Source organism: Oreochromis aureus, linkage group 10 (genome assembly GCF_013358895.1).
Source record: "Oreochromis aureus strain Israel breed Guangdong linkage group 10, ZZ_aureus, whole genome shotgun sequence".
In the NCBI taxonomy this organism is placed as follows: Eukaryota; Metazoa; Chordata; class Actinopteri; order Cichliformes; family Cichlidae; genus Oreochromis; species Oreochromis aureus.
In genome coordinates, this window is record NC_052951.1 from 32,688,997 (window position 1) to 32,709,444 (window position 20,448).

The 20,448-nt window shown below is 42.2% G+C and overlaps 1 protein-coding gene across 1 annotated transcript; it reads right to left on the minus strand.

The window, feature by feature from the left end:
* Positions 1-5,059: 5,059 nt before the first annotated feature.
* On the minus strand, positions 5,060-19,402 carry LOC120442168 (complement C1q tumor necrosis factor-related protein 3-like). The gene is made up of 3 exons (XM_039618004.1): positions 19,072-19,402; positions 6,154-6,285; positions 5,060-6,053 (listed from the first exon to the last, which is right to left on the minus strand). Exons 1-3 carry the CDS (start codon positions 19,271-19,273, stop codon positions 5,776-5,778), a joined length of 612 nt encoding a protein of 203 aa, XP_039473938.1. The 5' UTR covers positions 19,274-19,402; the 3' UTR covers positions 5,060-5,775.
* Between the last annotated feature and the right edge of the window lie 1,046 nt (positions 19,403-20,448).

Below are 20,448 nucleotides of genomic sequence, written 5' to 3' on the forward strand. Positions count from 1 at the left end.
GTTTCGGACCACATGCTCAACAACAACCCTTTGTATTTGTGGTGGATTGAGATCATGGGCTGTGAGTGATACTCTTGGAGTTGGTCCAGTCTGGCTTTGCTGGGGTTGTGCCCCCTGCTGGTCAGTGGAAACCTGTCTGGCAGGAGGTGAAGACGATTGCTGCTGCTCCAGTTCCCTTTCTTCTTCTTCCTCTACTCCATTGTCCTCATTTATTCCATTTTTCCTCCTCATATTCATGTTCACTTTTTCCATCATCATCTGCTCCTGCTTCATGCAAATGTTGACCAATCTGCCTCATGACTGTCTTCAAGACATCCTCAAACTGGTGCCCGCTGCGATCAGCAATTTGTTTGAGCTCCTTGAGGTAGTTGGGAGGAGGACTGCTGCTGTCCTCTGTGGCGGCGTACTCACAGCCCAAAGCTGTGACGCGGAACACAAGGTTGGCAACAGTTTTAGAACAGTAAGTGTATGGCACAAACGGCTCTAGAGTTGTAAACGCAGTGGTATCTACAAACTCAGCGATCAGGTTTTTAAAGAAAGTACTCGCAGGATCATTTACGTAAAAATGACGGTTAAGATTACCATAAGTATGCAAGTAGTCAAGAATTTCGTCATCAGCTTTTGTGTTAGACCAGGGGTGGGCAATCTCAGTCCACGAGGGCCGGTGTCCCTGCAGATTTTAGATCTCACCTTGGGTCAACACACCTGAATCACATGATGAGTTCATTACCAGGCCTCTGGAGAACTTCAGGACATGTTGAGGAGCTAATTTAGCCATTTAAATCAGCTGTGTTGGTTCGAGGATACATCTAAAATCTGCAGGGACACCGGCCCTCGTGGACTGAGATTGCCCACCCCTGTGTTAGACACACCAGAGATCATCACAGACTGTGATATACTGATGCCGGAAAAGGCAACTGAATCCATTTTTGATTTTCAACAAAAACAAAGTAATTAAGAAAAGAAAAATTGTATGTATGACCCCAAAACATTCACACACAAAGGCTCCTGGCTGGCTCGCCACTTGTAACGCGGTAAAGGACCAGGGCGCCTGACTGCAGCTTCATAGATAATGAGCAATCAGAAGTAGTTTCGACTATGGAGCCTGAGTGTGTGAATAAAACACAGGAAACCAAAATAGAGCTCAAGAAATATATATATTATGCATGTTATGAGAAATATATAGACAACTGTACAAAAAAAATAAAAAAATATATGCATATATATCACAAACAAAAATAATGTTGACAATACAAAACAGCTTATTAGGTTCCAAAAGGAGGTGGGATGAGGTTTAGTCCAGTATAAGATCACTTTAGTTTCATTGACCTGTGATAGGTCATGTGTCAACAGTTTATTTTAGTCCAGAGGTTCGCAAGTCTTACCGCAATGCAGCGGTGGTCGGGTGGCTCGCCATCCCGCGCTGATCAGGGCTGATCGCGGGGGAAAAAAAAAAAAAAAAAACCTGACCGTTGAGTCGATTGTAAGGTGGTGTAAAGATGAATGAATCGGCCGGGTTATTGCACACTGTCAACTAGTATGTAGTGTATAATTTGTCGATATCTGCCAAGTACACCAACCACAGGGACAACAGCAGCCAGGGGAGCAGGGAACATGCAGCTGATTGACCCGGAACTTATACAGGGCTCATTCCCGCCACAATAAAGGGATTGGCAGAAGTGGGGTCAGATGTTACCGTGGTTACACTTGCATTAAATTAAAGTTGATTACATCGATTAAGGGTGGGGGGTGGTTCCCTAATATTTTTGCTGGGAGTTGGCAACCCTATTAGTTAGGTAGGTAAGTACTCTTTAAAATACCAGAATAGGGAGGATGGTGTAGGTTTAAATTTATTAGATTGATCAGTGTTCCTGAACTATGAAATATTTTGGGTGGAGTGTATTTTTTGCAAACAGGTATAACAGAATAGCTTCAGTCTCTTGTTTGTTAAAACTTGAGTATGAACTTATACAAAATGCAGCAAGATATTTATAAAAAACAGTTTTATTGATTACAAAATACGTTATATCGGATTCATATCGGTATCGGCAGATATCCAAATTTATGATATCGGAATCGGTATCTGACATTAAAAAGTGGTATCGTGCCATCTGTACTCATGTCATTGTATTAGCAACTTTTCACTCAGTTTTCACACAATTTTTATAAATAAAACAGACTTGTGTTTCCATATATTGTGAATGTGTGTCTTTCATATTTGCAGGTCAGTCAATGCGTGGGATATTTTGTATAGATACGGCAGGCATTTTGGTGGATTGTAACACAGACTTTATTCCTGCCTTGGATCTGAGCTACTCTGAGTGAACAAATGCAAATGTGCCAGGCCACAAAGATAATGGGTGGTTTGTACAACAAAAGCAGGATCTCAGCAGGGGTGAATAACACCTTGGGACTTGCACCAGAAAATAAAAAAGTCAGTAATTCTAGGAGGTTTTAGGTTCAGGGGATTTACGCAAATTTGCGCAGAGTTAGTAAATCTAGTATTAAATTGCAGGTACCATGAGAAGGAATGACTGAAGGAGATCGTCCACAAGATGGAAGCTGAGGCCAGGAAAGAGGCTTCAGGAGGATCAGTGAGGAGCAGAGATCACCTTCAGCACAGCAGACATACCACAGAGAGCTGTGACACTTGGCTTCCAGGAGATCGTCATGAGATTTTGAACAATGAAATCCAGAAGGAGTGAAAGAGATTCGACGTTGACGTTGAGGAAGACAGCTAGGGCGTACGACTTGCTCTGCCTAAATCTTCAGCGGCACAGGGATGACTGAAGGATGAAGGGAGTGTGCCAAGCTCTAATCGACCTATCCTGTTGAGTCATGGAGGGAGAATATCATAAACAACTGGATCCAATTTCCTTGAATAAAAATTTTCTGCAGAGAGATGAAAGGACAGTGGAGGAGTTGTAAATGCAGATGATTTGCCAGGTGCCTTTGTATCCCTCACAGGAAGGATGCTTGAAGTGAAGAGATTTGGGGTTTGATACATGCCATAAAACGAAAGAGCTGTTGACCAGGCTGAAGCTTTGAAGATAGCTGGAAGCCTCATGGACAAACAACAAAACCAACTGGTGTGTTTGAATGCCTATGTCTGCATACATTTGGACTCTGGCCATATGGACAATGATGGAAACAACTGGAAGAGACATTAATGGAGCACTGCAGAACTCAACCATTCTGCAGGGAGTATATGAATTACACACCGAGAGGAAATACACCACTAAGCTGGATAGCTTGGTTGATGTCTGGGCCTTGGCGGCATATGATTTTGAAAATGTTGATTCCTGTTTTAACTGTTGACATTCATTTGCTGACTTATAGGATGCAGTTTACTGTGTGTGAGATAAATGAGAAATAGGATAACTGCTGACACATGTATTAACTGTGAACTTTTCAGTGATAGAAGGTGAATGACATGAGGAGCTGTGTGTAAATGAAGGCTACACTGAAACTGTCAAACACAAGGGTGCATAAGTGGAAATTTAAGTACATAATGACAAAAAGGGGGGACTGTTAGGTTGAAATAGTTAAATGTTGTCATTGTGTTACCTAAATTTGTAAGTCTTGGCTTAAAACTGTAGGATCAAAGACATTATAAAGGTATATCTTATCTTATCTTATTCTTCTGTTTCTGTTCCCCTCCCCAGCATGTTGAATGGTGAGGGGGGCTATAGTGTAACTGTAGGCACATCCTATGTGAGGGTTCTGCTTTCTTAATTAGTGAGGATGTTTACTTCTTGCCATTTATGACCTCACCTGTGTTTGTGTATGGTGAGACCGTTAGAGGGGTTAAGCCATATACAGGGTGGGGGGAGATGACTCTTTTGTGAGCAGGAAGTCACACAAACGCACCCCCATTCACACACACACACTCACGTGCATATGCATACACATACACACACACACACATACACACACATACACACTCAATGCCTTAGGGTTTATGACGCACCATAGGGTTTTTTTTTACAATGGGTGTTTGTGTAAACTGTGTGTAACAGAATAAAAGGCTGCAGGGGAAGCTGGTTCTTTGGACTCGTTTGACACCGAGGGCAGAGGACTGCTGTCGTCCGGCTCCTCTTGCTATAGCATGTGAAAATCGATCGCTGCTCTGTCTTGCTTTGTCAACGGGAATAAGTTTCTGAACCAGCGGTGCCTGTGGAAGCACAGACCCAACAGGCTGCTTTGCACATCTCTAGTGTCTGTTGTCTAGTGTAGTCTGGGAAATGATTGGATGATGAGGTGGGTGCAGTTTTCTCTGGGGTGAGGTCGGGTGGACTACCCCAGGTTCTGTGGGGCTGGGCGGTGCTGGTGCTGTGGGACCTCGTACGGATGGGCCTGGGCCTCCCTGCTACTGCGGAGCTGGGGGCGCTCTGCTGTCTCCACCCCAAGGAAAAGGGTAACATCTCCTGGGTCTGCGTGCGGTTTCTGCCTCTGGAGGCGAGGGTACCTAGACCTGGTGTATAAAGTATGTTTGGGGAGTGTGATTGTGTGTACAGTGTCCATTTATGTCTGTATCCACGTTGGGCGAGTGCTGAGTATTTGTATATGTGTGCATGAGGTCAGAAATGCACGTTTGTGTCTGTGTGTGCCTTTTTGTCTGTGTCTATATGTCAGGTCGAGTCTTAGACTCCTCCTCTCTGGGAACATCTCAGGCTCCACAGTATGGAGGCCTATCTACCCTTACCACACTCCCTGCCGGTGGCTGATGCCCTCAGCCGTCAGTGTGTTGGTGGTTCTTGGTGTCCAGTGCTGGGTGCTCAGGTATGTATAGGTATAGGTGTCTTGAAAGGTGCTTTTAAATAAAATGCATTATTATTATTGTTATTGTTATTATTATCATTATTATTATTATTATTATTAGTAGTAGTAGTAGTAGTAGTAGTAGTAGTAGTAGTAGTAGTAGTAGTAGTAGTAGTAAACCACTAATCTCACATCATAGGTCACCCCTCAGGTGTCACTTTACCTGTGATAGTAACTCCCAGCATGTGTAGGTTTGATCTGCGCTATATATGAAACACATATAAAGAAATCAACAGCATTGTTTCAACAATACTTTTATTTTTTGAAACTAAAGAATAGAAAGAAATGAACCCGAGTAAGTTTACAGTCAGTTATCTGTGTCTGGATTTGGATTCAGATGAAAAATAAGGAAACATTTCAGCTTCTAGAAATTCCTCCACAGCACTGACACACATTTTTATATCAAACTAAATCAGCTGTTTACATTTTTATCATGATAGTCAGATTAAGTTTAACATCTGTTAAGTGTTTAAGAAAAATACCTGCATGATTATCAGAGAAGAGAAAAAAGAGGAACTGTTGGATTTTGCTCAACTTAACAGGAAAAACTCCAGTTAAAAGCAAAGATGTGGGCCAGCAGTCACCAAAATAACAGACTGACCAACACAGGACAGTGGAGCCAATAAAAAATAATGCAGTTTATCAACTTATAGAAAATAGTCATGACCTGATGGAGGAGCAGCACTTTATGAAGAGCCGACTCAAAGAAAGGACAAAGAGAAGAGAATCACTGAGCATTTAACTGGATTTATTTGAATCAAAGATAAGAAGAAGAAGTAAATTATCTGCGTCAGTAGAATCAGAGGAGAAGTAGAAACAAATGAACACAAAACTAGAACCAACCAGAAAGAGAGAGAGCAAGAAACTGATTCTAGCAGGTGATTTACTTCCTGTTTTACTTCTAAAAATGGCTAAGCTCCGCCCACACAGGAAGTGTTGGAGCTGTCACACCTCTCACATGGTGAAGATCAGATGACCACTGAAGGTGGTTTGACGATTTTGACTGTCAGCTATCCTTGATTGAGTATAGAGACGTACAGACACCTGATCTCCAGCCTCTAGAAGCAGTGAGGCTGCATTAGAGGCGCTCACACCACCAGATCTTGGACGTTCATATGCAAGAGAAATGTGCTCTTCATTCCTGAACAACACAGCACCTACAGGAATTTCTCCATGTCCATATATTGTCCAGAGAAAGTGGTAGACTCCTCTCACTGGTGCAGTGAAAATACCTGTGGGTTTGTTTTTGTTAAATGGAAAATCAGCTGTTAGAACATCTGGAACATCAGCCTGACATCAACATAGCTGAGAAATGACATTCAGTGTTATTACCTGTGTGTTTGTTGTAGGCATTTCCAATGTTTGTGACAACATATTTGAAGATCAGAGTAGTGTGGGCATTAAAGGGTCCAGTATATCCATCACCTTGATCCAGCAGAGAGGCTGAGAAAGCCACCTGTTTGACTGAGAGAGAGAGAAATGTCATTATTTGACATTTTTATGACATTATTTATTTGATACTTTGTGTTTTAGAGTTAGACTCTTCCCAATAAAGTGACCATGACAAAAACTTTAATCTCCAATGAAAGAAATGTTTGACAGCTGAAAACATTTCATTGTCACAGAAGAAATCAAACTTTGTGATTGGAAACTGAAATTTGATTGAATGTATTTTTGAGGATCCCAAACTCGTCCTTTAGATCAGACAGGAAGTTATTTTGTAGCTTCTGCCAAGACAACAAACTGTGTTACTCAGTGTTTTAGTTGCATCTTGGTTTGTGCTTCAGACAAACATGAACTCAGTTTAATGTCATTCAGTAAATTAGATCCAGTAATGAACTTAATGTGTGTTCTGAAGCTTAAAGAGTGCTTTCACTTTAATGACCTGCACAGAGTGGGGATACACCTGTAAACAACACCTCTGTTAATCACAGATAACAATCACAAAAATCCTCTACTCGCTCTCCTGCTCCCACATTATTAGAACTACAAACATGGCTGCAATTATTTATTGCAATTTTTGAGAGTGAATATTTTAGGAATAAGTTTGGACTGGCTGTAGTTTCAAATACTAAACATGTTCCAGAAACATGTTTTATGGTAAATAAATGATCTTTGAGTTTTTTCATGTTTTTAGTTCATGCTGACAGAAACACCACACGCTGCACTATAAAGCTCTTTTTGTGGAAACATTATTTACACTGACCCAATTCAAACATATCTGAGATATTACTGCTTCTATTCATATTCAAATGTCCCCCCATCATGTGTCATGTAACATTATGTAATCCACATACTGTGTCACCAGGTGGTCAGTTAGTTTGAACCGTTGCCCTCAGATATCATGTGGAAGAAATAAAAACATTGTTGGTACTAAAGTTGCCCCTGTGAATGAACGAAGGATATTCAAACACAGTAGCGCCACCTTGTGGACAGATTTATAGCACTGACATATTTTGAGCCTCCAGAGTTTGCTGACTTCTGTCTGCAGGTGGCGCTACAGCACAAATACAGCTTCAAATGTGTGTTTGAGCAGCATTAACACATGTAACACATTCCTGTCAGCTCATAACGTTGAGCTGATCAGAGCAGGTTTTAGTTTCTAACATTAATACATTCAAACATAAATACTGCTCTGGTAAATGCAATTTTGGATTTAAAATCAAGCATTAATTCTAAAATTGTAAAACTTTATCAATTATAGAAAATAACTGTGAGTCTCATTCTGTTCATGCTACACTGAGCGGTGGTCTTCTCCACCTCACACACTGCAGAGCAACAGGACCACACCTCTTACAGGTGCTGGGTGGAGAATGGTTGAAGAAGCAGACTTGTTTGACTGGATCACGGAACAAACTGATTCTCATTTGAACTCTGTGCAGTTAAATTGTGTCATCTTTATCCACACTAGGGGAGATTCTAGGTTCTACCTTGCAGTGCATGTTAGTGACGCTTGTGGTGTCCTCGGGATTCCCATATACTTGTTTGCCATTCACCTAGGGACCATTTTTGAGCCGAGGACAACACAAGAGGGGAATATGCCGTTTACAAATGTAATCAGCCCTTTTCACATTTGCAAACCTCAATTCAATTGGAGAAACATCACAATGTTACTTCCAAAAGCAACCTAATTAGTTGGATGACCTATTGTACTGTCTGAGAGTAATTCAGAGCGAATAATCAGAGATTTCAGTCCTTTAGTTACCAAACCTGAAGCAAAGGCTCAGTCATTGAAAAAGTTAAAGAACCATTTGTGGCAAAGCAGATGAGATGAGAAACACGCCCAGCATTATTTCTCTTAATCACACAGAGACAGTCCACCAAATAATCAAGCACTTAAAGTATTATTCAGTACAGACACTGGAAAACACGCTGCCACTCCACAGTCCTGTACATGAAGCAATCTGGTAGTAGAGTTTTCTTTTATTAAAGTTTTTGACTTCATTTTGACTTGCTGGATCTGGAGCTGTACTGTAAACAAACACCAAAGCCCAATTCAACCAGAATACGAATGGATTTTTTTTTTGCGATTAATATTTTATTGTATTTTTTAGAACACTACAGTCCACTGTAGAGACAGATTACATCACATAGAAAAAAAGCATCAGCATATCAGCAGAACAGTAGAGAACACAAAACCAAAATGAGGGGGGATGAGCAAAACAAGAGATAAACAAAAATAAATAAATAAATAAATAAATAAGTAACGAAAAACAACAACAACAAAAAACAAAAAACCAAAAAAAAAACCCCAAAACAAAAACAAAGACAGCCAGCCTATGACTACGTGGGTCTTACTGCATGTCACACTCTGACCTCCCTGAGTGCGCTTCTTCAGAATTCCAGTGTCTGTCCCACTCTAAGTGCTAGTCTGATCCTTTTATTCTGGACAGATATGGATCCCACTTCAGATGGAAACTCTCCACTTTATTCAGAAGCCTGTATGAAAGTTGTTCTAGTGCAGCGAGTCTCCCTAGTTGAATATGCCATACAGAGACAGGTGGGGTGGAAGGGGCCTTCCACTGGGAGATAATGAGTTTACGCTCCAGCATCAATGCAGTCTGTACCCACTCAGCGGCCTTAGGCGGAGCATTTTTAAGGAGTGATGGGTCCCCCAAAACAAATAGTCTTGGTGAGAAAGGAATATCCCATCATATAGTTAATTTGATAAAGTCATGTATCTCAGTCCAAAAGATTTGGGTTTTAGGACAGCTCCAAATTATATGGGTCAATGTGCCCACCCCAGTCTGACATCTCCAGCATTCAGGGGACCGTATGAGGTTCGCCCTATACAGTCTGTGTGGCGACCAGTAAATTCGGTGTAGTAATTTGAATTGGATTAGCCTCGTTCTAAGTTCCCTGGACACCTTTTTACTATTCTGCAAAATAACCATCGATGTTAAGTTAGACTCTTTTTCTCCAATTGATCTTTCTGAGTTAACTTCAATAATTAATTCTTCCAAACCATCAACGTGTCTTTTAGACCCCATTCCTACAAAACTGCTCAAAGAAGTCCTGCCATTAATTAATGCTTCAATCTTAAATATGATCAACCTATCTCTAATAATCGGCTATGTACCACAGGCCTTCAAGGTGGCTGTAGTTAAACCCTTACTTAAAAAGCCATCTCTAGACCCAGCTGTCTTAGCTAATTATAGGCCAATCTCCAACCTTCCTTTCATATCAAAAATCCTTGAAAGAGTAGTTGTCAAACAGCTAACTGATCATCTGCAGAGGAATGGCTTATTTGAAGCGTTTCAGTCAGGTTTCAGAGCTCAGCACAGCACAGAAACAGCTTTAGTGAAGGTTACAAATGATCTTCTTATGGCCTCTGACAGTGGACTCATCTCTGTGCTTGTCCTGCTAGACCTCAGTGCAGCGTTCGATACTGTTGACCATAATATCCTATTAGAGTGATTAGAACATGCTGTAGGTATTACAGGTACTGCACTGCAGTGGTTTGTATCATATCTATCTAATAGACTCCAATTTGTACATGTAAATGGAGAGTCCTCTTCAGACACTAAGGTCAATTATGGTGTTCCACAGGGTTCAGTGCTAGGACCAATTCTATTTACATTATACATGCTTCCCTAGGCAGCATCATTAGAAGACATAGCATAAATTTTCACTGCTATGCAGATGACACGCAGCTCTATCTATCCATGAAGCCAGGTATCACAGACCAATTAGTTAAACTGCAGGAATGTCTGAAAGACATAAAGACCTGGATGGCCGCTAACTTTCTGCTTCTTAATTCAGATAAAACTGAGGTTATTGTACTCGGCCCTGAAAATCTTAGAAATATGGTATCTAAGCAGATTCTTACTCTGGATGGCATTACCTTGGCCTCCAGTAACACTGTGAGAAACCTTGAGTCATTTTTGACCAGGACATGTCCTTCAACGCACATATTAAACAAATATGTAAGACTGCTTTCTTCCATTTTGCGCAACATCTCTAAAATGAGAAATATCCTGTCTCAGAGTGATGCTGAAAAACTAGTTCATGCATTTATTACTTCCAGGCTGGACTACTGTAATTCATTATTATCAGGATGTCCTAAAACTCACTGAAAAGCCTTCAGCTAATCCAAAATGCTGCAGCAAGAGTCCTGACAGGGACTAGAAAGAGAGCATATTTCTCCTGTTTTGGCTTCCTTCATTGGCTTCCTGTTAAATCCAGAATTGAATTCAAAATCCTGCTCCTCACATACAAGGTCTTAAATAATCAGGCCCCATCTTATCTTAATGACCTTGTAGTACCATATCACCCTATTAGAGCACTTCGCTCTTGCACTGCAGGCCTACTTGTTGTTCCTAGAGTATTTAAAAGTAGAATGGGAGGCAGAGCCTTCAGTTTTCAGGCCCCTCTTCTGTGGAACCAACTTCCAGTTTGGATTCGGGAGACAGACACTATCTCTACTTTCAAGATTAGGCTTAAAACTTTCCTTTTGCTAAAGCATATAGTTAGGGCTGGACCAGGTGACCCTGAATCCTCCCTTAGTTATGCTGCAATAGACGAGGCTGCCGGGGATTCCCATGATGCATTGAGTTTTTCCTTCCAGTCACCTTTCTCACTCACTATGTGTTAATAGACCCTCTGCATCGAATCATATCTGTTATTAATCTCTGTCTCTCTTCCACAGCATGTCTTTCATCCTGTTTTCCTTCTTTCACCCCAACCGGTCGCAGCAGATGGCCCGCCCTCCCTGAGCCTGGTTCTGCCGGAGGTTTCTTCCTGTTAAAAGGGAGTTTTCCTTCCCACTGTCGCCAAAGTGCTTGCTCATAGGGGGTCATATGATTGTTGGGTTTTTCTCTGTATTTATTATTGTGCTATCTACTGTACAATATAAAGCGCCTTGAGGCGACTTTTGTTGTGATTTGGCGCTATATAAATAAAATTGAATTGAATTGAATTGAATAGTCCATTCCTGATCCGTAAAAACCACACCAAGGTCAGATTCCCAAGCTAACCGGAGGGCGGGAAGCCCTTTACTCGTGCCCTCAACAAGCATTGAGTAGTATTTAGAGACTTCACGACCTACCCCAAAGATTTTTTTGATGTAGCTGAGATATTCAATCGTAGGAGGCGGTGTGGAGGAGGAACCAAAGGTTTTGAGCAATAAGTGCCGGAGCTGCAAGTACCTCCAGAACTGACTCTGTGGCAACTGAAACTGTGCTTTAAGGTCATTGAAGGACTTGAGAATTCTCCCCTGATACAGGTCTCCGAGAACAAGTATCCCTCTCTGAACCCACAGTCTCCAGAAAAACGGAAACTTATTAATGCAAAGTTTGGGATTAAGCCATATGGAGGCCTCAGTATGAAGGTGGGAATTAAAATTTAACAGCAAGGCCACCTTCTTCCAGACCGTCTGTAGGAATGAAAGAATGGGGTGGGTTTGTATATCTGGTGGGAGCTTGGTGGTTAAAATGTGCATCGGAGGGAGTGGTGAGCACAAAGCACTCTCCAGACTAAACCATGGGGGGGCTCGTTCTGGAGGGAGAGCCCAGCGAACCATGTGTCTCAGACTGAAAGCATAATGGTAAAACAGTAAATTTGGGACCCCTAGGCCACCCGACTCCACTGGTTGCTGTAGCTTTTTAAGCTTTATTCTAGGGCACCTGTTATTCCATATGAATTGGTTACATAACCTGTCAAATTGCTGAAAATATTTTGATGGGATTTTTAGCGGGAGTGTTTGTAGTAGGTAATTAAATTTTGGAGTACAATTCATTTTGATGATGTTAACTTTACCCCAAAGGGTGAGAAACAAAGGGGACCATCTAATTATGTCAGTTCTGAACTTGTCCAATAGAGGTTCAAAATTAGCCTGAACTATGTTGTACAACAAACGGGGGAATGTAATGCCCAGGTATTTAATCCCAGTCTGAGGCCAGCTGAAATCCCCTGGCTGGAACAGGGTTTTGGGGCTGTCAGGGGGAGCGCTTCAGACTTTGACCAATTTACTCTATATCCTGATATATTAGAGAACCGGTTAATAATTCTTAAGAGAGCAGGTAGAGAGCGTTCTGGCTGCGATATTAGGACCAGGGCGTCATCAGCATGTAGCATCAATTTGTGATTATCATTATGGACCTGGATACCTGGAAAATCAGGGTCTCTACGTATTGTCGCTGCCAGAGGCTCTAAAGCTAGAGCAAAAAGCAGAGGACTCAGTGGGCAGCCCTGTCTTGTACCTCTGTGGAGGTCGAAGGACTGTGATATAATACGGTTCGTTAGTATTGATGCTCTTGGATTGTTGTAGAGAAGTTTGACCCACCTTATGAATTTTGGGCCAAAGCCAATTGCTTCCATTACAGAAAATAGAAAACGCCACTCTACCCTGTCGAGTGCTTTCTCTGCATCTAGGGAGAGGGCTATAGCTGGAAAAAAGTCCCCTGTAGGGGATTTATTCTGGGTTGCCCACATAATATCAATTAGGCGTCTAACATTATCGGCAGAGCTGCGAGTCCGAATAAAACCAACTTGGTCGGGGTGTATTAAGTAAGTCATGACCTTATCTAATCTGGTTGCTAGTACCTTGGCTAAAATTTTGCAATCGCGATTGATCAAGCTTATTGGTCTGTAACTCTTACAGTCAAGCGGGTCTTTGTTTTTCTTTAAGACAAGGGAAATAAGTGCCTCCGACAGTGTTGGTGGCAGGCTGCCCTTATCCAGGGCCTCCTCAAACATTTGAAGGAGTAAAGGGGAGAGCTCCTCTGCAAAGTTCCTGTAAAATTCTGCTGTGAACCCATCCAACCCAGGGGCCTTGTCGATTGGAAGGTTTTTGATTACCTTTAAGATCTCTTCCTTTGAAATTGGGGCATCCAGGGAGTCCACCTGTGTCTTAGAGAGAGCTGGGAGGTTGAGGGGGGAGAGAAAACTGTTAATTTCCTGAGAGTGTGCTTGTACTTCTGAGGAGTAGAGTTGCATATAGAAATCTCTAAAAGCTTCATTCACTTCAGAGGGTTTTGACACCAGAGTGCCATCCTGTGCTCTAATTGCTGCTATGATAGTCTGAGCTTCTTTTTGTTTAATATATCTTGCAAGCAGTTTGCCAGGTTTATCTCCATCTTCGAAGTATTTCTGCCTAGCCCGAAATAGAGAAAACTCCATTTTCTGAGTCAAAATTGAGTTGAACTCATATTTAAGTCTAGTTAGGTGGGTCAGATTTGCTGAGCTCATGTCTGCCTTAAAAGCGGCTTCAGCTATGGCGATCTTCCTCTCCAGGTCTATCTGCTTGGTCAGAGCAGTTCTTTTCTTATATGAGGCATGCTGGATTATGAACCCTCTAATAAAAGCTTTCAAAGCTTCCCATGCTACACCTGCACTAGGAGCTGTGGAGAGGTTAATTTCTATATAAGAATTGATCTGCTCTCTTAAGGAGTGGAGAAAGTTGGGATCATGTAAAAGGCTTGAGTTTAGCCTCCACCTAGGAGGCTTGAGGGGGTTACCAAATGAGCTCAGATGCAAGAGCACCAAGGCGTGGTCAGAAACATGTATACTAACAATAGAGCAAGACAATGCTGAGGGCATGATAGAATTTGACACAAGAAAATAATCTATTCTTGAGAGAGTGTTGTGGGGGGCAGAATAAAAGGTGTAGTCTCTTGCGGATGGGTTGAATACTCTCCATACGTCAACCAAACCCAAGGTCCTACACATTTTTATAGCGACCGAAGCTGATCTAGAGTGTCGCTGTGAGGGAGTGCTTCGATCCAGTATATCATCCATGACCAAATTGAAGTCCCCTGCTATCAGGATTGGGTAGTCGCCCATATCACTAATTTTGCATTCCAAGTTTCCAAAAAAGATGGGGTCGTCAATGTTTGGTGCATAGATATTGCTTAAAATCATCCTATGGCCTTGAATCTCAGCCAAGAGTAGCAATGTCCGCCCATCTTCGTCCTTAACCACCCGGGTGCATTTAAACTGTAACCGCTTATGAATTAGAATTGCGACACCCCTACTCTGACTGCTGCCACACGAAAAAAATACCTGACCCACCCAATCACGGCAAAGTTTACCTGACTCTTGGGGAGACAAGTGAGTCTCTTGAAGAAAGACAATGTCAGCTTTTTTTGATTTGATAAATGTCATGATTTTCTTTTTTTTGATTGGATGGTTAAGGCCCTTTACATTCCAGGTCATAAAAGTAAGGGCCCTTTGTTGCTTATTCACCGTCATGCAATACGTATCAGACATATAACAGTGGGGTAACTTATTATTAGAACCAGGAGTTCAGTGCTGAGTGGACAATATTTGGAAGGCTGGCTGTAAGAAAAGTGGGGGGGTTTGGGAGTAAATAAAAATAACAATCGATAAACATTCAAACAGATACTTCTGGGGCAACCGAGAACACTAGTTACCCTCAGGTGGGGTATAAGCCCCAAAAAATAAAACATAAACTTTATGGTCCGTGACTCTAACCAGTCGAACAGTCATAAACAGGACCCGTCGCCAGCAGCAGCAGCATATTAAGTCGATGTAATATGAGGAAACCAGTCAATCCGGGACTTAGCTAACTGAACAAACCTCTATGCAGATTGGTTAGAACTGTCCCCTGACAAACTGAAAAGGGCTTCATAACAACTGAATTACCAAAAGAGGAATTTAATAGTCTTAGTGAGCTTCTCTACCAAGCGGATTGGATCGTATTCTCAAAAGTAGCACAACCGAAAAAGTCAAATCAAACTGCGAAGCCCTATAATATTGAGACTGAACAGTTAGGAGGTGCAAAGTATATCGTGTATGGCATGTTAATTAACGCTAGGGCAAAAAGAGAAAAAGGAAAAGGAAAAGAAAAAGGGTAGTGTTTAAATCCAAGCCCTGATTGTAAATAACTCCCTTAAGGTAAAGACAGAATGTAGTCCTGGGCTTTTTTGGGGTCGGTAAACTCACGTCTGCCCTCCATCATTTTCAGCACCAGCACCGCTGGGAACAGTAGGGAGAACTTTATCTTCCTTTCGTGCAGCAGCCGTTTACAGGGATTGAATGCCGCTCGTTTGTCCGTGACAAGTTTGGAGTAGTCAGGGAAGATCATAATGCGGTGGCCGTTCCAGCTCAGCTGTCCCAGCCTCCGCGCAGCTTCCATGACCCGTTCCCTGTCCTGGAATCGCAGAAATCGGGCGATGATGACCCTCGGGGGATGACCGTCAGGTTTGCGTCTCACCAGGCTGCGGTGTGCGCGGTCAATCTCCAGCCCGCCGGGGAAGTCGACCTTCAAGAGTTGTGGGATCGTGTTGCGCACGAAGGCTAGAGCGTCCGAACCCTCGCAGCCCTCTGGAAAGCCGGCAAAGCGCAGATTGTTTCTCCGTCCTCTGTTTTCGAGGTCGTCTAATTTCTGTCGTAGAGCGTTCACTTCGTCACTAGTAGCAGGAGGATTTTCCTTTAGCGCTCTGCTAGCATCCTCAAGGAAATCCAGACGAGACTCAGTGTTGCTTATTCGAGTAGCCATATCCGCTAGCTTAGCCTCCACTGCCCTCGTAGCAGTTTGAATAGCATTCAGCTTGCTCTCTTGTGTCTCGGAGGTTTCCTTAAGTAGCACGTAAATACTTGCAATGTCTTTGGCCATTTGTTCAGTTGTAGCAGTCTGAATAGTATCCAACATTGGAGGTGAGGGCGGGTGCGCCTCGTTAGCTTTCGCCGACGTGTCCTTGCTAGCGCCTTCCTGCCGTCGAAACGTAAGTTTTTGTTGGTGACTCGGCATTTCTGAGCTTTCACGGAGAGTCTTCAAGCTTCCCACTGTCCTGAGGTGATATTTTGTAAGTGTTATGTAGCGTAACGTTCAAAGTCTAATACAAATTAGCTGCCACTGCGACGGAGCTTCCCCATTCAAGCTGCCATCTTGACCGCCTACGTCATCGGACTCCCCGAATGGATTTTTTAAACAAACTCACAAAGTACATCAGCACCTTGGCTGGCAACTCACGATATACAAGCAGACTATTGATCACAATATTAACGTTAGTGAATAATCTCTAGTGATTCAATTACATCAGTTAATGTTTTTAACCTTATTTAGAGAACAAAATTAATAAGCAGACACTTTATAAGTCACAGCGATGTCCCCTCATTATCAGAGCAGTTTTAACTTTTGCTGTATTTCAGTTAAAGTGTGTTTTAAATGTGCATCACTGATTTGGGTCATACACTCACTTTCTGCAGCAGTCTTAGGCTGTTAATGACAAACTAGCATCTGTGTGAGCAACTGTAACATCATGACATCATCAACACTGGACATGAAACCTGTTTTCGTTCTGTAGTGGACTCTCCTTAAAATAAAAGAGAACAATCTAACATTTGAAGATAATACCAGAAAATAATACTAAAATACACTATTATTACTATTAATATGGTTATTTTGTGGGGTGCTCTGTTGAAAACGAGCTAAACTCTCCTATGTCCCACAGTGTGTGAAATCTGTCTCTCCACTCCGTTTCCTTCCCTCCTTAACTCCTTAACTTAGGCATGCACCATAGACTGTATGTAGAAGATGGCCACTAAGATGACCACTTTTGAGCAACCAAACCATATACCGTGAAACCCCGACTTACGAATACCCCATTTAAGTTACGAAGGCACTGAACGGCAATATTTCAGGTTTCAAGCTTGGCCATGATCCTATCTTTCAGGTCAGTTCCTCTCGCACTCAATGATCCTTCTCCTATCACATTTGGTACCCAATCTCGGGTGGGGGTGATTATATCTCCCCCCTGACCTGGCGTCCTGGCTCCCCCTTGCCATAGCATTTATGTTGTACCTCGTCAGTCTCTAGCTGTGAGAGCAGTCCCTTCTTTCGAATGTTGGAACACTGAGCTACTAGTTGTTTCGCCGTCATTGTGGATGTTGGGTATCGAAGCATCTATAGGGCCCTCATCCTATTCATGTAACCCGTTCCGCCAGGGTTACTTGCGTAGCAGCATTCCAACAACGCCCTGTTTTCATCTCTTGCCCACCAGCCCACTTCTCGTCAGGGTGCCCTGGTTCCTCAACATCTGACGCGGACCTTGTTGACCCTAAACCCGTATGTATGTATGTATGTATGTATGTATGTACGTACCTATACGTACATATATGTGTATATATATATATAAAAAAAAAAACAAGCTCGCCCCTGCGGGCGGTTTATCCTTCAAGCTCGGGTCCACTGGGAGCTTGAGGGTCCTGCGCAGTATCTTAGCTGTTCCCAGGACTGCGCTCTTCTGGACAGAGATCTCCGATGTTGTTCACGGGATCTGCTGGAGCCACTCGCCTACCTTGGGAGTCACCGCACCTAGTGCTCCGGTTACCTTCACCCTCCACATCCTCTCGAGCTCTTCTCTGAGCCCTTGGTATTTCTCCAGCTTCTCGTGTTCCTTCTTCCTGATGTTGCTGTCATTTGGAACCGCTACATCGATCACTACAGCCGTCTTCTTCTGTTTGTCTACCACCACTATGTCCGGTTGGTTAGCCACCACCATTTTGTCCGTCTGTATCTGGAAGTCCCACAGGATCTTAGCTCGGTCATTCTCCGCCACCCTTGGGGGCATCTCCCATTTTGACCTCGGAACTTCCAGGCCATACTCGGCACAGATGTTTCTGTACACTAAGCCGGCCACTTGGTTATGGCGTTCCATGTATGCCCTGCCAGTTGGAATCTTGCACCCTGCTGTTATGTGCTGGATTGTCTCTGGGGCATCTTTACACAGCCTGCACCTGGGGTCTTGCCTGGTGTGATAGACCCCAGCCTCTATGGATCTTGTACTCAGAGCTTGTTCTTGTGCTGCCATGATTAGTGCCTCTGTGCTGTCTTTCAGTCCAGCTTTGTCCAGCCACTGGTAGGATTTCTGGATATCAGCCACCTCCTCTATCTGCCGGTGGTACATACCGTGCAGGGGCCTGTCCTTCCATGATGGTTCCTCGTCTTCCTCCTCTTTCTTGGGTTTCTGCTGCCTGAGGTATTCACTGAGCACGCTGTCAGTTGGGGCCATCTTCCCAATGTATTCGTATATATACTGACTCTGAAGTACGATTTCACTAACTCTTCTGAACAAAGAACTTCGTTGAAGACCTCCACATTTTGACTTCTTTCACAAAATAAACAATAATTTTTTCCTAATGTGGCTCAAATATCAAAAATCATATTCACAGAATAAAATATCTAAACATCTAACAAGGAAGTTAGTTAATCAGTTACTGAGCCTCCATCTCCAGGGGGCGCTACAACACAAACACAGACTTTAAATGATGGTTAGAATTGTTGTATGAGCAGAAACTGGTGTTTAAGTAAATGTTGAAGTATTTGGTTTGGAAGTGTTTGCCATGAAGAGGAGCCGTGAGCTGTTTCATTATAAACACATTCCAGTCAGTTCCTGATGCTGAGATGAAAACAGACGTTCTGCTATAAAATTTTAAACTGTTTTAAAGTTTTATACTTTTACAATCAAACATGTAAAACAACATATTTTAATATCACACATAATTAGGAGGATATATTTACAGCTCCATGATGGTTTCACTACAATCTCTTTTGACTGCAGCTTCAGCTGATCAGTCTCAGTTTTCTGTCTCCACCTGTTTAAGCTTCTTTCTGTGCTCTTTAAAGCATTTTGTTTCCTTGCATCATTAATTCTCTGAAGATTGCTCCAATATTCCTGTGATAAAAATATTCAGTCTCATAAGAAAACACATAACCATGAATGTTGGTCATTCCTGTTTCTGATGTTCTGGAGGTTTCTGAAGTCACACTGATGTATGAAACTGTACCTTGATTCTCTCTCTGTAGGACAGTGATCCGCTCTGTCAATGAGGCGGTCAGCTCTCTCAGCACAGCATGGGTGTCCTGTGGACAGGATTGTTGGACTGCAGTCTCAGTCTGATCTGCTGAAACAGAGCAGACCAGAAGCAAAAGTGGGAAAAACATGATGATCTTCATTCTGTTACCAGAAACCTGCTGTATAACTGTCATCTGTTAATCTGAGAGTTTTATAACGAGGGGAAAAGAGGCGTGAATGAGGAGGTTACTGCCCCACATGTCCCCTCATCCTCCACCTCACACACTGCAGAGCCACAGGACCACACCTCCTACAGGTGCTGTTGGTGAATGACTCAATAATCAGACTTTGACTGCATGACTGAACAAACTGGGTCATGTAAACAGAGCAGGAATGAAAAGATATTCTCCTTTTAACTTTCTGCAGTTGACTGTGTACACAGAGTTCATGCATATACAGTGGGGTGCAAAAGTTTGTTAATAGTCATTATTTTCCTGTATAAATTGTTTCTGTAAATCCAATAAACTTCATTTCACTTCTCTAATATCACTGTGTGTGTCTCCTATATCATATATTTAACTGACATTATTTATTGTAACAACCAGCAATTTATACAGGAAAATAATGACTATTAACAGGGTTGCCCAAACTTTTGCATCCCACTGTATATTCGGTAGATGCCCAAGACATCTTGAGAAATGTAAATCGCCGCTTGATTCATCCATTTGGTTGACTTGTTTTGGCGCTATACAGGAGTTTCCCCACCGGAAGTAGCATATGCTAATGCGCACAGAGTAGACTGAAACAAATTTTGTGAAACAAATTATTCGAGAGCCACATTTTTAAAGGATAAAATACAGTTTCAAAGCAAATGAATTAATTTTCAAAATATAAAATTCAATTTCAATTTAGTGACAAACATTTTCAAACCAATACATTGAATTTCAAATTAGGCTAATTCAAATTCAGTTTTAAAAAGCATTTATTCAAGTTACAATTCAGATTCAGTCTGAGCAATTCAATTCCAATTTAACTTATTCCAATTCAGTTTCTGATGGCACAGATTTCTGCCCATACAAGATCCCTAGTTCAAAATGTGTTTTGCTCCAGCTTCTTCCATGCTTGTTAAATTTAATTGGTTATTCTGAATTGTGTGTCTGTGTCACCCTGTGATGGCCTGTGTGTACCTGAATCCTATGTGACAGTTTCAGTTATCCACTCTAAGCTGGGAAAGTTAGAAAAACAGAACCATATATTTTCCGCTTTTCCATAACTGGTTCTTGTTTTCTTTTCATTAAAACACAATTGAACTTTAAAAAAAGCCCAACTCCTGTCTGACATATTGCTCCTGTTCATTTGTCTGTAAAAC